We start from the raw sequence: 14,521 nt of genomic DNA, 5'->3' as shown, positions 1-14,521 counted from the left end.
CTAGCAATTAATCAAAAATATTGTTTTAGATTTAAGTATCTGTGTAATAAACTACTATGTATAACTATAGTACAGCTAATAACCCAAAGTAGTTAATGCTGTTATCAATAAAATAAAAAAAAGAACATACTAAAGGTAAAAAAAGTCAGGATTTTATCTCGAGTTTAAAAATAACTCAACTACAAATACACACTACTTTTTAAAATATCTTGCAAAAAATAGGGTTTATCATCTCATCAAAGTAAAATTTTTACGACGCTTGCATCATCCAATTTAACTTTTTGAATTTTAGCAGCTAAAAGGAAAAGTTTAAATGATTTCCGTCATTCATTGAAGCGTGTAACAATGATTCGTAAATTGGTTAACAGTGGAAATGGCCTTTTCGGCTTTGGAAATATACAGCTAATTGAAAACGGACGAAAATTCACCTCCATACTAGTGTTATACTAAAAGTGCAAATTGTATTATCTACTGTTAACTTCTGCCGCTTTATTTAATTTAAAGTACTTGTTGTTGAATTTTCTCTTTGTTTCTCTTTCGCCTTTGATTTTACGGTTTAAAACTCTCGTGATAGAGACACTGATATTAATTGTATTCGAAGCAAATTAGCTGCGATGAGAGTATATGAACATTAGAAATAAATTGTGAACATTAGAAATAAATGGAAGAAAATTTTAAACATTTTATTTGTAGTACTAGCCGTATTATTGATTACACTTTTAAATGTAAAAACGGTTTGTGACAACGTGACAATATTTACATTCACATGGTGGTATTAGGTCTGTGTTTGGAGACTTTAAAGCTTTAAAAAGTTTTAATTTTAATGTTTAAATTATCTATTTGATATCCATATAAACGATAATTAAGTTTTCTTGCAGCCTCATCAGGACACATCAATTCTGTGCACACCACATAAAATGCTCGTTTTATATGCAATTGGATTAAGTTAGATGTTAAGGCATATTTTCTACAAGAGAAATACCTTCATGGTAATATAAATAAAAGCGCAATTTATCAAAATTTTCAAGCTATTCAGTACCTTTATCACAACTTGTTCCTTCCGGTAATTAAAGATTTTCTTGAATAGATAACTCCAAGCAATCTATAAATCAATTTTGTAAAAATAAAATTAACTACTAAAAAGGTATCAATATGACTTTTTCAAATATGACTTTCTCAAAAAGCACTATAGTTTACCGACCGATAAAAACATTGATTATTAAATGTCAAATTTGAACTAAATTAAAGGAATACAAAATTAAAAATTGTTTATTATATATTATTACTTACCTTATGCGTTAAAAAAAAGTGATACTTGCATTTTATGGATTAAATGAATCTTAGTTTTTCATGCTTTTTCTTTTTTTGTAAAAAAAAATTGAAGTAAAATGACAATATAATGAAAAAATCTACTTTATGATGATTTATTTATAAAAGAATTATATATAAGAAAATTTTATTAGGATCTTAGGATATATATATATATATATATATATATATATATATATATATATAAACAACACAGTTTATTAGGGCTGCAGTCAGTAGGTTTGGCCGGGATGTTATAGAAACACTCTTTTGACTTTTGGTCGAGCTTTCGGAATTCTTTTATTCCTTCTTCAAGACACTGTAATTAGAAGAAAGTGTAAATATTTACAACATATCTCAAATTGTCATTACAACTTACTAGTCGTTGAGATTATGTTTCTAAAGCTTCGATACTCAACATTAAAAACACACATATAAAATATAACATTTAAAATTTAAAATTTAAAATTTTATATGTGTGTTTTTAATGTTGAGTATCGAAGCTTTAGAAACATAATCTCAACGACTAGTAAGTTGTAATGACAATTTGAGATATGTTGTAAATATTTACACTTTCTTCTAATTACAGTGTTTTGAAGAAGGAATAAAAAAATTCCGAAAGCTCGACCAAAAGTCAAAAGAGTGTTTCTATAACATCATTATTAGGGCTGCTGACTGCAGCCCTAATAAACTGTGTTGTTTATTTATATCGACAGTCAATAATATCCAGTATTTCTTGTATATATATATATATATATATATATATATATATATATATATATATATATATTACAAGTGATTATTTCGACCAAAAAATAATTTATAAGTACATAGGAATTATCAGGTACAGAGGTTTCTAATAAAAATCTTTGTTTTTTCTAAGAAACTCAATATTTCGCTATTTATTTGATAGCTTCATCAGGAGTACAATGTAAAACAATTTTAACATTAATAAAAGGCGTACAAATACATTTAAAAAACACTTACAGAAATTAAAAGATTTAAAATTTTATTTTTTGCTATAACTTTCATGTTAATAAACATTTATGTATACAAATTTACAACTGGGTGCTCTTGAGTATGAATAATTATATTTGGATGCACACTTTGATGTAGCTCAGCGGTTCTCAATCTTTTTTGGTGGCGGAACCCTTTTGGAAAGCGAAATACTTGACGGAACCCTACAATAAAACAGTAGTTTTTAAAAGTGTATTATTAGTACAATGTAACAGTAACTTAGTACTTGCTTACATAACAAGTATATTAATAGAAGATATTAAATAAGAAAACTCTAACTAATGGGAAGTATGGGACTGTTTTTTATTTTTCATCAATTGGTTGATAGAGGACATTTAAGGTCTCATATCAGGTTCGGCGTCCAGTCTATTGCGGTATTTTGTGATTTTTTGGGTGGTGTTTTGTGGTGTTTTCATGATTTCGAATCATGAATTCGCCGTGAAACAGTATCGTTCCATAGCGGCACAGTAGAAAATAACTTTGCAGATTTTTCATCAAGCATACATTTTGTTATGTATAACACACATGGTTTTATTGAATTTTCAACGATATTGTGAATCACTTGCTTGTGCAATGCGATAGCTAACTAAATATGATGCCTCTGTGACCTTTTCATTGATAGTTTGAGTTACATGTATCATAGTTTTTTGACTTTCCAATAACTGTTCTTACGTAGAAAAAATTCTTTATTCTTATCTTTAGACTCGGGGTGCACAGTTTCTAAATGTCGGCGCAATTTGGCAGGTGCCATGGAACTATTAGGAAACAGTTTACTACATAGGATGCAGAGAATTGAGCCATTGGAATTAAAAAATCCGAAACTGATATATAATTCATCATACTTCCTTTTTTTTTCGCCTTTGAAACCGTGGAACTTGACATTGTTGCATAATCGTCTTGATCAGTAATTGCTGTATACTCTGCGCGTACTGCTTTCGAACATTCGCCAACTTTAAGCCAACGTTCCATTCTTCTTTGTTAAAAACAACAAAATAACTCACGACCGTTACTACAGAACAGTTTAGTCCAAAGAAGAAATGTACAAAACTGATACAATTAGAATACAGCAGTACAACAATAAACACTTTGTTTGTATAAACATTTTTATAGCAGGTGTCAAAGTGTCAAATGTAGAGGCGCGGTCGTCGAGGACTGCGCGCTCACAAGAGATATGGGCAGTGGCAGGCATAGTAAAATTGTACAAGGCAACTAAGTTCGACTGCGCCTCGTGAATCGTACTATGCCGCATCAGAACAGTCGATCAGAGAGACGTGTTTTGAATTTTTTTCTAAATTCTCGCGGAACCCCTACAAGGGTATCGCGGAACCCTAGGGTTCCGCGGAACACACTTTGAGTATCGCTGATGTAGCTGATAGGGTGCACCACATATGCTACATTCGTGGCATAAATTTGCGCTTTCTGCTCTTCAACTAAGCAGTACTTTTGTAAAGAAATATTAAAGATACATTATTTTGACAAAAAAAGGTATACTTCTTAATAACTTCAAAACTTAACAGTTTTTGAGATAATCTCATTTTATAAATCAGCTGCATATAATTCTTAATTCTTATTAATCGTTCTTAGTTGTGATATTTGTGCGGTAAAACACCGAATCTCCGATCCCAATTTCCATCTTTTTCTTTCATATGTTTCTAAGTTGCTTTATCAATATCGTTGCGCCAACTTCTTTGTGGTCGTCCTCTCTTTCTTCTTTCAGGAGGGATCCATTCCAGTACTCTTCTAGGCCATCTGTACTCTGGCATTCTTTTAACATGTCCGAACCAGATTAATTGTTTTCTTTCTATGTCATCATTGATATTTCTCTCCATTTTCATTTCGTTTCTTATTTGTTCGTTTCTAACTCTCTCCAGTTTCGATCTACCGCAGCTTCGTCTCAGATAATCCATTTCTGTCGTCATAAGTTTGTTTCTATTAGCTTTGGTGACGTCCCGTACTTCCGAACCGTAAAGTGTAATACTTTGGACTATACTACCGTAAATGTGTTTTTTGGTTTCTCGTCGAATTGTTTTTTACCAGAGAATAGAGTTTAAGACACGGGTCGCTGCTCTGCCTTTGTTTAATCTTCCCCTGATTTCATCTGCGCTATTTCCCTTCTTGTTGAAAATGACCCCCAAATATTTGCAGGATTGCACGCCTTTGATTTTGTCGTCTTCCAAGACTAGGTCACATATTTCATCTGTTCCCACTGATAGATATTCACATTTTGTAATATTCATGTTTAGACCTGCCACCTCACATTCTTCTTGCAGTTTTCTTACCATATAGCTAAGATCGTAGCTGTCTTCGGCAATTACTACCTGGTCATCCGCAAAGAAAAGTGTATATAGCTTGTTTTCTTTCACCGCTATTCCCATGTTTCTACATTTTTTTACCGATTTCACTAAGGATCTGTCCAAATAGATTTTAAATAAGGTGGGTGACAGACAGCAGCCTTGTCTTAGTCCCTTTGTTGTTTGAAAAGGAGAGGTGATTTCTTGTCCCATTTTAATTCTTGCAAAGTTCTATGTTCTTAATATTTTCTTTAAGTAATTCTTGTTCGTAATATTTTTGAGTGGCGTTAATAAGAAAATGGAAAATTAGAAAGTGCCGAGGCATAATATTTGGATATGAGAGGTATGATTGCTATTTTTTGCCAGCAACACTTTAACTGGCCTTCAGCGAAAAAGGAATATTTAAAAAGATACCCAAACAGAAAATCATTACTCCTTATCAAGAAGATGGTTTGCATTGACGATGATTCTCAAGAAAGTGCATGACGTTTATCTTCAGCGTTAGGAATCAGCAAAATAGTTTTAAAAACCCTATACCGAGAGCATTTTCAATCTTACCCTTTTACAAAATTTATTACCAGCATATTTGCTTCTTCTTCTTCTTCTTCTGGTTCCTATCCGTTTCGGATGTTGGAAATCATATTGGCAATCATGACCTTGCTCGCTGCGGCTCGAAACAGCTCCGTTGAGGTTTTCTTAAACCATGTTCTTAAATTCCGCAGCCATGATATTCTCCTTCTACCGGGTCCTCGCTTACCTTTGACTTTACCTTGCAATATAGACTGCAGCAGGGAGTAACGGTGCTGATTTCTCATAACGTGTCCCAGATATTGCAATTTTATGCGTTTGATCGTAAACACAATCTCTGGGTCCTTCTTCATTTTTTCTAGAACTTCCTTGTTCGTGATCCTTGCTGTCCATGATATTCTCAGCATTCTTCTTAGCATTCTTCAGCATATTTGCTTATGTTAACCGAAACAGTAAACGGTAAAATATTGACCACTCTTTCCTTATAGAATAATATTAACGGACCAAGCTACATTAACAGGCCATGGTGTTTTTAATTTAATCTTTTCTGGGATACTAAATATCCTCATGTTAAGAGAGAAAGGCATTTTTAACATAAATTTCAAATAAACGTATGATGTGAAATCATTGGTAATCATTTTTTGGGGTCATATCAGTTACCACGTAATTTGAATGGTGTGCACTATTAACATTTTTTAGTGGTAGTCATTTTCTTTGGCCATCAAGAAGTCCAGAATTTAATCCTCTCGATTTTGGTGTATGGACGCATTGAGACAACGTGCCTATAAGAGTCCCGTAAACATTCAGCTTTTTTATATTAAATAGCAACCAATGATAGTATTTAATATGAGACGGTCTTTTATGGAACCAATTGATAAATGCATTAAAGAAAATGGTGGTTGAAAATCTAAGAAAATTATTCGAAAAAACCTTTATATCTATTTTTATTTTAATATTATATTTATTATTATATTATTTATTAAAAGAACTGTCTCAAAAAAATTCAAATTTCGCATAAACTGTGCTGACCAAATATTAATTTCCTAAAACGTATCGTAAAGTCGTCTGTTGTTACAGTTAGCGCACTGAAAAAGATCACATATTACCCATTAAAATGTAAGGAGAGTTATCAAAATGTTGTGCACTGATATTATTTTGATTTTCTTATCGGTAAACGGTGTATTTGATTTACACCTCGTACAATTCGAATATCGTATTGTATTCATTAGTCACATTTTTTAATTACTTGTTAGAGTAATTGTAGGCTATCGCTTAGTGTCGCGGGATATTGTTCCGAAAGATTTCCGTGGTTAGTACAATTAAGCCTAGAGCTAAGGTTAATACTATTACAGGAATTAGTATTAAAATCAACAGTCTTCCGGGTATATATTCTTCTTCTTCACGTGCCATCTTCTCTAAGAAGGTTGGCAACCATCATGGCAATTCGCACTTTCGACGCCGCTGCTCTAAAGAGGTCAGCAGAAGTGCAGTTAAACCAAGCTCTCAAATTATTTAACCAAGAGATGCATCTTCTTCCGCGACTTCTTCTACCCTATATTCTTCCTTGCATTATTAATTGCAACAAGTTATAATGCTAACCCCTCATGACATGTCTCAGATATTGCAGTTTTCTGACTTTAATTGTATTTAAAACCTCTTTATCTTTTCCCATTCTTCTCAACACCTCGACATTCGTGACTCTATCCACCCAACTTATTCTTAATATCCTTCTGTAGGCCCATAACTCGAAGGCTTGCAATCTGTGCGAAACATCTTTCTTTAAAGTCCAAGCCTCTAACCCATAAAATAATACGGAGAACACGTAGCATCTCAGAAGTGTTATCTTTAAAGAAATTAAAATGTCCCTGCTGCAGAGTACTTTTTGCAGTTTGTTGAAAGAATTTCTTGCCTTAATCTCTTCTGTGTACTCATTATTTTCGTTAATTATTGTACTCAAATATTTATATTTTTCAACTTTTTTAATTTGTTCTCCATCTATTGTTATGTTTTCTTGGCGCTGTTGGGTTTTTGTAATTACCATAAATTGTGTCTTTTTTGTGTTTAGGGACAGTCCGTTTTCTTCACTGACTTCTACCACTCTGTCAACCATTTGTTGTAAATCCTCAAGACATTCCGCTAATAAAATAGTGTCGGCTTCAAACCGTATATTATTGATTGGTCGGCCATTTACTTTTATTCCCATAATTAGTTCTTCTAGTGCTTCCTGGATTATTTCTTCTGAATACAAATTAAACAAAGTAGGAGACAGGACACAGCCCTGCCTGACGCCTCCCTCAATCTGTATTTCATTTGAAAAGACGTTGTTCTCTTTTACCACAGCGATCTGATTATAATGGATAGCGCTAATGATCCTGATGTCTCTCATATCTAAGTTTTTCTTTTCAAGTAATTCGATAAGACGGTTATGCCTGACCTTATCGAAGGCTTTGTTGTAATCCAAGAAACACATATATACTGACTGATTAACATCCATGCACCTTTGCACAAGTACATTCACAGCGAACAGAGCTTGCCTTGTTCCCAGTGCATTTTTTAATCCAAATTGTGTGTCACTTATGTCCTGCTCAAGTTAGTTGTGTATTCTCAGGTGTATAATTTTTAAAAATATTTTGAGCGTATGACTCATTAAACTTTATTATCCAGTGGTCTTAACATTCTTTTGCATTTGGTTTTTTTGGTAGTGTTATGAATGTTGACATCAGCCAATCTCTGGGAATGATTCCTGTACTTTATAGTGTATTGAATGAGTCGACAAATATTTCAATTTGCTGTTCTTCTATTAACCGTATTATGTCTACAGGTATTTCGTCAGGACCTGTTGCCTTGTTGTTCTTTGTTCGCTTTATTGCCTCTAATACCTCATCTTCTGTTATTTCTGGGCCGTTGTCGAACTTTTCCTGCTCTAGTACTATCTTAGTCCGTTTGTCTTTAAATAGCTTTTGAATATATTCCTGCCATCTTTTAAGCCTTTCACTGACGTCTATAATTATTTTGCCATTTTTATCCAGCAGTATGTTTAATTTTTTTTTAATATTAGTGCCTGTTATTTCCCTAATCTTTTGATGAAGGTTTAAGTTATCATGTTTCTCTACCAACTGTTCAATCTCTTCGCATCTGTCACTATACCATTGCATCTCTGATCTTTCTCCTTATTTCTGTGTGTATAATATTATACATGTTTTTGTCTTTGGTTTTATAGGATCTTCTTGCTTCCATGAGATCCAGGATCTCATCGGTCAACCATTTATTTTTGTTCTTGATCAGCTTAGGTGTTAGTGTTGTCTCACATGTGCGTATAAGAGCATCTTTTAATATATGCCATTTCCTGTTCGCATCTTCAGTAGGAATAATTTCTATTTTGGTGAGCTCTTCTTTAATTTTTAGTGTGCCTTGCTCTTTTGTTGATCAATCTTTCAAACGGGATACTTGTATCCTCTCTACTTTAGTTTTAGCCACAAGCTTTTTTAGATTAATTCTAAACCTTCCTATAACTGGGTTGTGATCTGATCTCACATCAGCTCCGGGGTATGATTTTACTGATTTTATGGAATTTCGGTATCGTTTGCAGATGAGAAGGTAGTCAATTTGGTTTCTGATGACGTTATGTGGGTTGTCTGCTGGAGATTTCCACGTATAGAGTCTCCTGGGCGGCAGATCATAATAAGTATTCGCGACAATAAAATCGTTCTCTTGGCAGAATTAAGCCAATCTGTCTCCTCTCTCGTTACGGGTGCCCAGTCCAAAGTTTCCAATAAAATCACCTTGACTTCCTCTACCGATTTTTGCATTTAGATCTCCCATGACTATTATAACGTCTCTAGACTTGGTTACTTCTAAAGCTTGTTGTAATTGATTATAAAACTGTTCGAACTCTTCATCCGACTTTTCTGCCATCGGGTATATATAGGGATACCAAAATAGATATTCTCAACAAAATTCAGCTTGTTCATATCGTCGGACGACTGAAGTATTTAGTAAATTTCTTAAATTACTAATTTTTATTATATTATTCTGTATAACTTTGTATAACTAAAATGTTATTACTACTATAAATATATTTCTAATTTATTTTTTTTATTTATTTCAGCTGTTGTAGTATGTTCTACTGCAGATGACTTCGGAAAAATAATTGCTAACATCCTTGATGATCTACAGCTCCACAATCATAACTCCATTTTTAGTTTTATAGACATTTCCAACGTTCCTGATTGGCTACATTTTTTTAGAAACTATTCGAATTTTCAAGAAGGTATTAACGCCACGGAGAACAATAATAGTGTAATTAAGAGAAACGCCTTGATATTTGTAGAACAGTCCAAACTTGAGGCTGCTAGTGGATCTCACACGATGAATACCACGACCGGTGTTCAATATGAACAGCTTCCAAAAAGTAGAGAAAGTTACATAGTGTCCCACTTAACATCGACTTTTTTTAATCGTTCACGTGCCCTAGAATTTGTATTATGTGATTTTGTAAATAATGATACACTCCGGCCTCTTTTAGTGATAACGGGCAATAATTCGGAGTTTTTTATAGAAAAATTCAGTAACAATTTAGAAGAATGGTTATTAAAACATATTCAATTAGAAGAATGTGACGATTGTAGGACTAGTTTTGATAAAATTTTGAGTGTCGTTATAATTTTGGGATGTTCGTGTCTCTTCGTTTCGTTAATTTTTGGTGTCGTCATTTTAGCACGTAATCAACTGTTGAAAAAAAGGGTGTCGAAAGGCCCGTATAAAGTGTTACTGACCGCGACGGATTTCGTTTTCCCCCAAATTGCTGACAGCCGGAGGGTGAGTATAACAGTAGGTATTACTTTAGGTACTAGATGTCGTTTCTTTGTTTCGCATGAGTATTATGTAGGTAATTATTTATGTCTGTGCATCTGCCTAAAGTTTGTAGAAAATTTATATAAAATGTTTATCTTAAACACCACCACTACTTTTACGAATTATTCAGAATATTATTAAACATTTCATAGAAATTTTAAGAAAAACGTCAAATAACTGTTAAAGTTAAAGTTAGAATATATACTGCGTGGCATAGTTAGGGATATTGCCAACATAATGGTAATAAAACTTCATTCTGCATCAATTATTGGTAAGTAAACAATTAAAAATTATTATAGTTTTTGAAAAGGATGAAAATGTGAGACCTTATAAAATAAAGATAATTAGACCAAAAAACAAACATTCTAAGTATTTACAAAGTACCTGTACAGCCATTTGAAAATGACCTTAGTTCTCTCAAACGAGATAAACAAATATAATTGTTTAAAAACTACTTGACCTATTGTAACCTTCTCGGAAATACGGAAATACGGTAACAACATAAAGACTCACTATAGCATTTTTCATATAAAAATGCTTGCACGCCATTCAAGATCTACGACGTCAGAACCCCACAGCGTTGCCAAAACATCAGAATAGTTGTTAGTAAATGAGGAATTTTTAAAATGTCAACTATTTGTCAATCTATTATATTAACAGTAAATACACTTAGTTTTAAGACTACTGCAACACACTAAAATCCATTAAAAAACATTTTAATACAAAATTATATATTCTAAATTTTAAACTTACCTCTTTTAGGGCTTTAATAGTAAAAACATCCCGTCATTATTTCTTGGTCAAAATAATCTATCTTAGTTGAAAGCTTATCAGCTTTCTACAGACTATTTATTTATTTGGGGCATAGCACAATCACACTGCACAAAAAAAATTAGTTTTTAAAGCTATTAATCTAAATTTAATATGTATTTATAAATACAATTTATTAATATATTACAATAAATAATAATAATATCGCACCTCTGTTGCAATACCGCCACAACTCCGAAAAATTGAATTTCGGTTTTTTGGTCTAGAACATCTACAAAAACGTCAATTTATGTGCTGCAAAACTGCCACAAATGAAAATTCAATAAATGTCCACAGTATAATATAAAGTGTCTTTATGACATTTTAAAAATATTAAAATCACAACCTGCAATACTACCACATTATGAATTGCGGCAGTATTGCACAAGGAGATATCAGTCTAGTCGACTACAATGCCGCCACATTTTACTTATGGCGGTATTGCATCAGTCGTTTGGATTGTATTCAGTCTCATTTCCGTTTTTTTAGCGTGCACGTGTACTTTATTTTAGTGTTTTTCGGTGTTTTATAACATATTGTTTAGTAAAGTAGAGTGATTTTAGAAAAAAATGAGTGGATATTCAAGAGGAAAAATAATGTTAAATCTTGTTTTACAAGAAACTGATGAATATAGGAGCCTTAATAATAGTGTAGAGGTATGTAAGTGTTTCTAACCTAACAAAAATTTTAAAAATCTTTTACTACCTGCCGTTATTTGTGAATTACTTGTTTGTAAGGTGTTTTAGTATACATTTTTATATTACGCTAACCCGGTATCTATTTGAAACGCGTTTGTGTTATTAATTGTGTTATTAATTCTTATTCATTTCTGGTTTGCAGGATGTGATCATAGAAAATATTAATAATAGCTCTAAGGTATTATTAGATGTAATTCAAGATTGTCCCTCCTCTGATTGTAATTGTGTGGATTTAGATATAGGAATCACAACAGAAACAGAATTGGGGGTGCCTATTTTTACATCGAACGACAGAGATATCCCAGATAGCGATGTAGTTGAGACATACGCTGAGATGTTATGGAAACCTATATTATCACCAGAACTAAAGTTAGCAAATACTGATTCTGATCATCAAGCGATTGATGATCCACATGTTGATTGTACGTTGGGACCTTTAGAATCAGAAAGGGAGTTATCAGATACTGATTCAGACAACCAAGCAAATGCTGATCACACATTGGAACCTGTCACATCAGAACAGGAATTGTTAAGCACAAATTTGTTACCAGAAAAATCAGAACAAGTTAAGACAGGTAAGTTCATACTTTTATTTTTCACTCAATGCCATCTTATTATCCACAAGCTTTTGGCTTTGTCTGTTTGACTTTATCGACTGCTGTTTCAGATGGTGTTAAACGTGGAAAGAAGCGACTGTTGAACAAGGATCAGTGGACACGAAATATTAGAAAAAGACTTCGAAATACAGGCAAGGAATATACTAACGCAAAAGGTAATAATGTTCCTGCACGTTCTCTGAAACCACCATGTAATGACAAATGTTCTATGAAGTGTAGAGATAAATTATCTGACGTTGATAGGCAGATGTTACTGTGTCAATTCTGGCAAATTGGAGATGTAACACAACAAAGGTATTATTTGCAAGACTGTATGGTTTCAATTGAACCGAAGTATCGATCTTCAGGTTGTAGTACACCAAGACAATTAAACTCAGCTTATTATGTTACTGTTAATAGTGTAAAAATTAGAATCTGCAAAAAAATGTTTATGAGCACATTTGACATAGGTGACAGGTTCATTCGTAGTGTTAGAGATAAATGTAAAAATTCTATAATTGAACACGATTTCAGAGGAAAGCATCAAAATCACAAAACAGTTGCAGCAGAACTTAAAAATGATATACTTGATCATATTAATAGTATCCCTAGGATAGAGTCTCACTATTTGAGGGCGCAAACGTCGCGGGAATATATCGATGGAGGGCTAAACCTTGCATAAATGCATAAATTGTACAGAGAGAGATGTGAAAAGGAGGGTAGAGAGGTAGCAAATATACATTTATATTCGAAAATTTTTAATACGGAATTTAATATCGGTTTTTTCGTGCCAAAAAAAGATCAGTGCTCGATCTGCACAGTCTACAAAAACGCAGAATGTAAAGATGACTTGAAAGAAAATTATGAGCAACATATAAAATTAAAAAATGATTCTCGAAAAGAAAAGGAAAAAGATGCTTTAGAAGCTAAACAGGGAAAAATCGTTATGGCTTGTTATGACCTTCAAGCTGTTTTGCCATCTCCTGTTGGGGAAATTTAAATTTTTTATTATAAACGTCGATTATCTTCTTATAATTTTACAATATATAATGTAGGAACCATGAACGGTTATTGCTATTTTTGGAGTGAGTCAGTGGCACATAGAGGATCTAACGAAATTGGAAGTTCTGTGATGAAGTTTCTATCAGAACACAGTCGTGGTCAAGATGTTGTGTTCTATTCGGATAACTGTATCGGTCAGAATAAGAATAGAATGATATTAGCTTTGTATATATTTTGTGTAGGAAAGTATGATATACCATCTATTACCCACAAATATTTCGCTGTAGGACATGGACAGAATGAAGGAGACAGCATGCACTCCGTTGTAGAAAAACAAAAGAAAAGAACCCTCAAATCTGGACCCATATACATTCCTGCACAGTGGGTAACTGTAATTCAAACGGCAAAAAAAACTGGGCAACCATATTCTGTTACGGAGATGGAAACAGCAGATATTGTAGACTTAAAAGATTTATCCCAACAATATGGAACTAATTATAATGTCGATGTCTGTGGTAATAAAGTAAGATGGAACGATATAAAAATATTGCGTGTTACAAAGGAACAGTCTACTAGTTTTCAATATAAGTATACGTATGATGAAAACGAGTCCTTTAAAACAGTAGTTATTCGGCGTACTACACGTGGTTCAAATGTTGTACTAAAAAAAGCTTTTGTTACTCCACCAAAAATTTCTGCTGAAAAAAAAAAAGATTTAGTTTCCCTCTGTGAATCCAATGTCATACCAAAGAGCTACCATCCTTTTTATTACAGCCTGAAATCTTAAAGCTTGAACTGTAGATAAAAAATAGATTAATTGGGCATAGTTAACTATTTCTAATAATTATTCTATAATACTAATTTTTATCAATCAATTTTTATACTTTCATACTTTTATAATTAATATTACGTTTACAATTATTTAACATTTTGTGAAATTAGTAATTTTTTTTGACAATCTATTCTGGTGTAAAACAAAACTTTATTGCAGTTTTGTATGTAGCAATCGTCGGTTTTAAGTTACGTCTGACTAAAACATACTCCATTCCGTGATGCAAGACTGCCACATCTCATATTTAATTATTAAAATATTCAAAATTATAATAATTTAATCAGTTACTGCTTGTTTTGTATTTCTACAATTACAATAAGATTATAAAGAATGCAATGTATCAACAAAAATAAAACAATATACGTTTTTTAGTTTCTATACAAGTTGTTTTATTGAACAGTAAAACTTTAAACTGCTCTCCTGTAAAATTTACCAATTTTTACTTATGGCGGTATTGCAACAGAGGTGCGATATATAACATAAACAAAATTCTTACTCTAAAAAAGCGGCAACACTTTATACACTTTTGCCACACGATGAACTGTCAATAAAATTTGAAGTATTCCTGAATCAGTTGCGTACAAT

General features: G+C 32.6%; 1 protein-coding gene across 1 annotated transcript in view; it reads left to right on the top strand.

Moving 5' to 3' along the window:
* Positions 1–14,521, top strand: part of LOC140433947 (retinal guanylyl cyclase 2) — a 518,935-nt gene that overhangs the window by 228,358 nt on the left and 276,056 nt on the right. Inside the window, exon 8 of the mRNA XM_072521918.1 lies at positions 9,253–9,962. Coding sequence (XP_072378019.1) covers positions 9,253–9,962 — 710 coding nt within the window. The remainder of the gene's footprint in view (positions 1–9,252; positions 9,963–14,521) is intronic.

Source organism: Diabrotica undecimpunctata, chromosome 2, assembly GCF_040954645.1.
Source record: "Diabrotica undecimpunctata isolate CICGRU chromosome 2, icDiaUnde3, whole genome shotgun sequence".
Lineage (NCBI taxonomy): Eukaryota > Metazoa > Arthropoda > Insecta > Coleoptera > Chrysomelidae > Diabrotica > Diabrotica undecimpunctata.
This window is presented reverse-complemented; position numbering and strand designations above follow the sequence as displayed.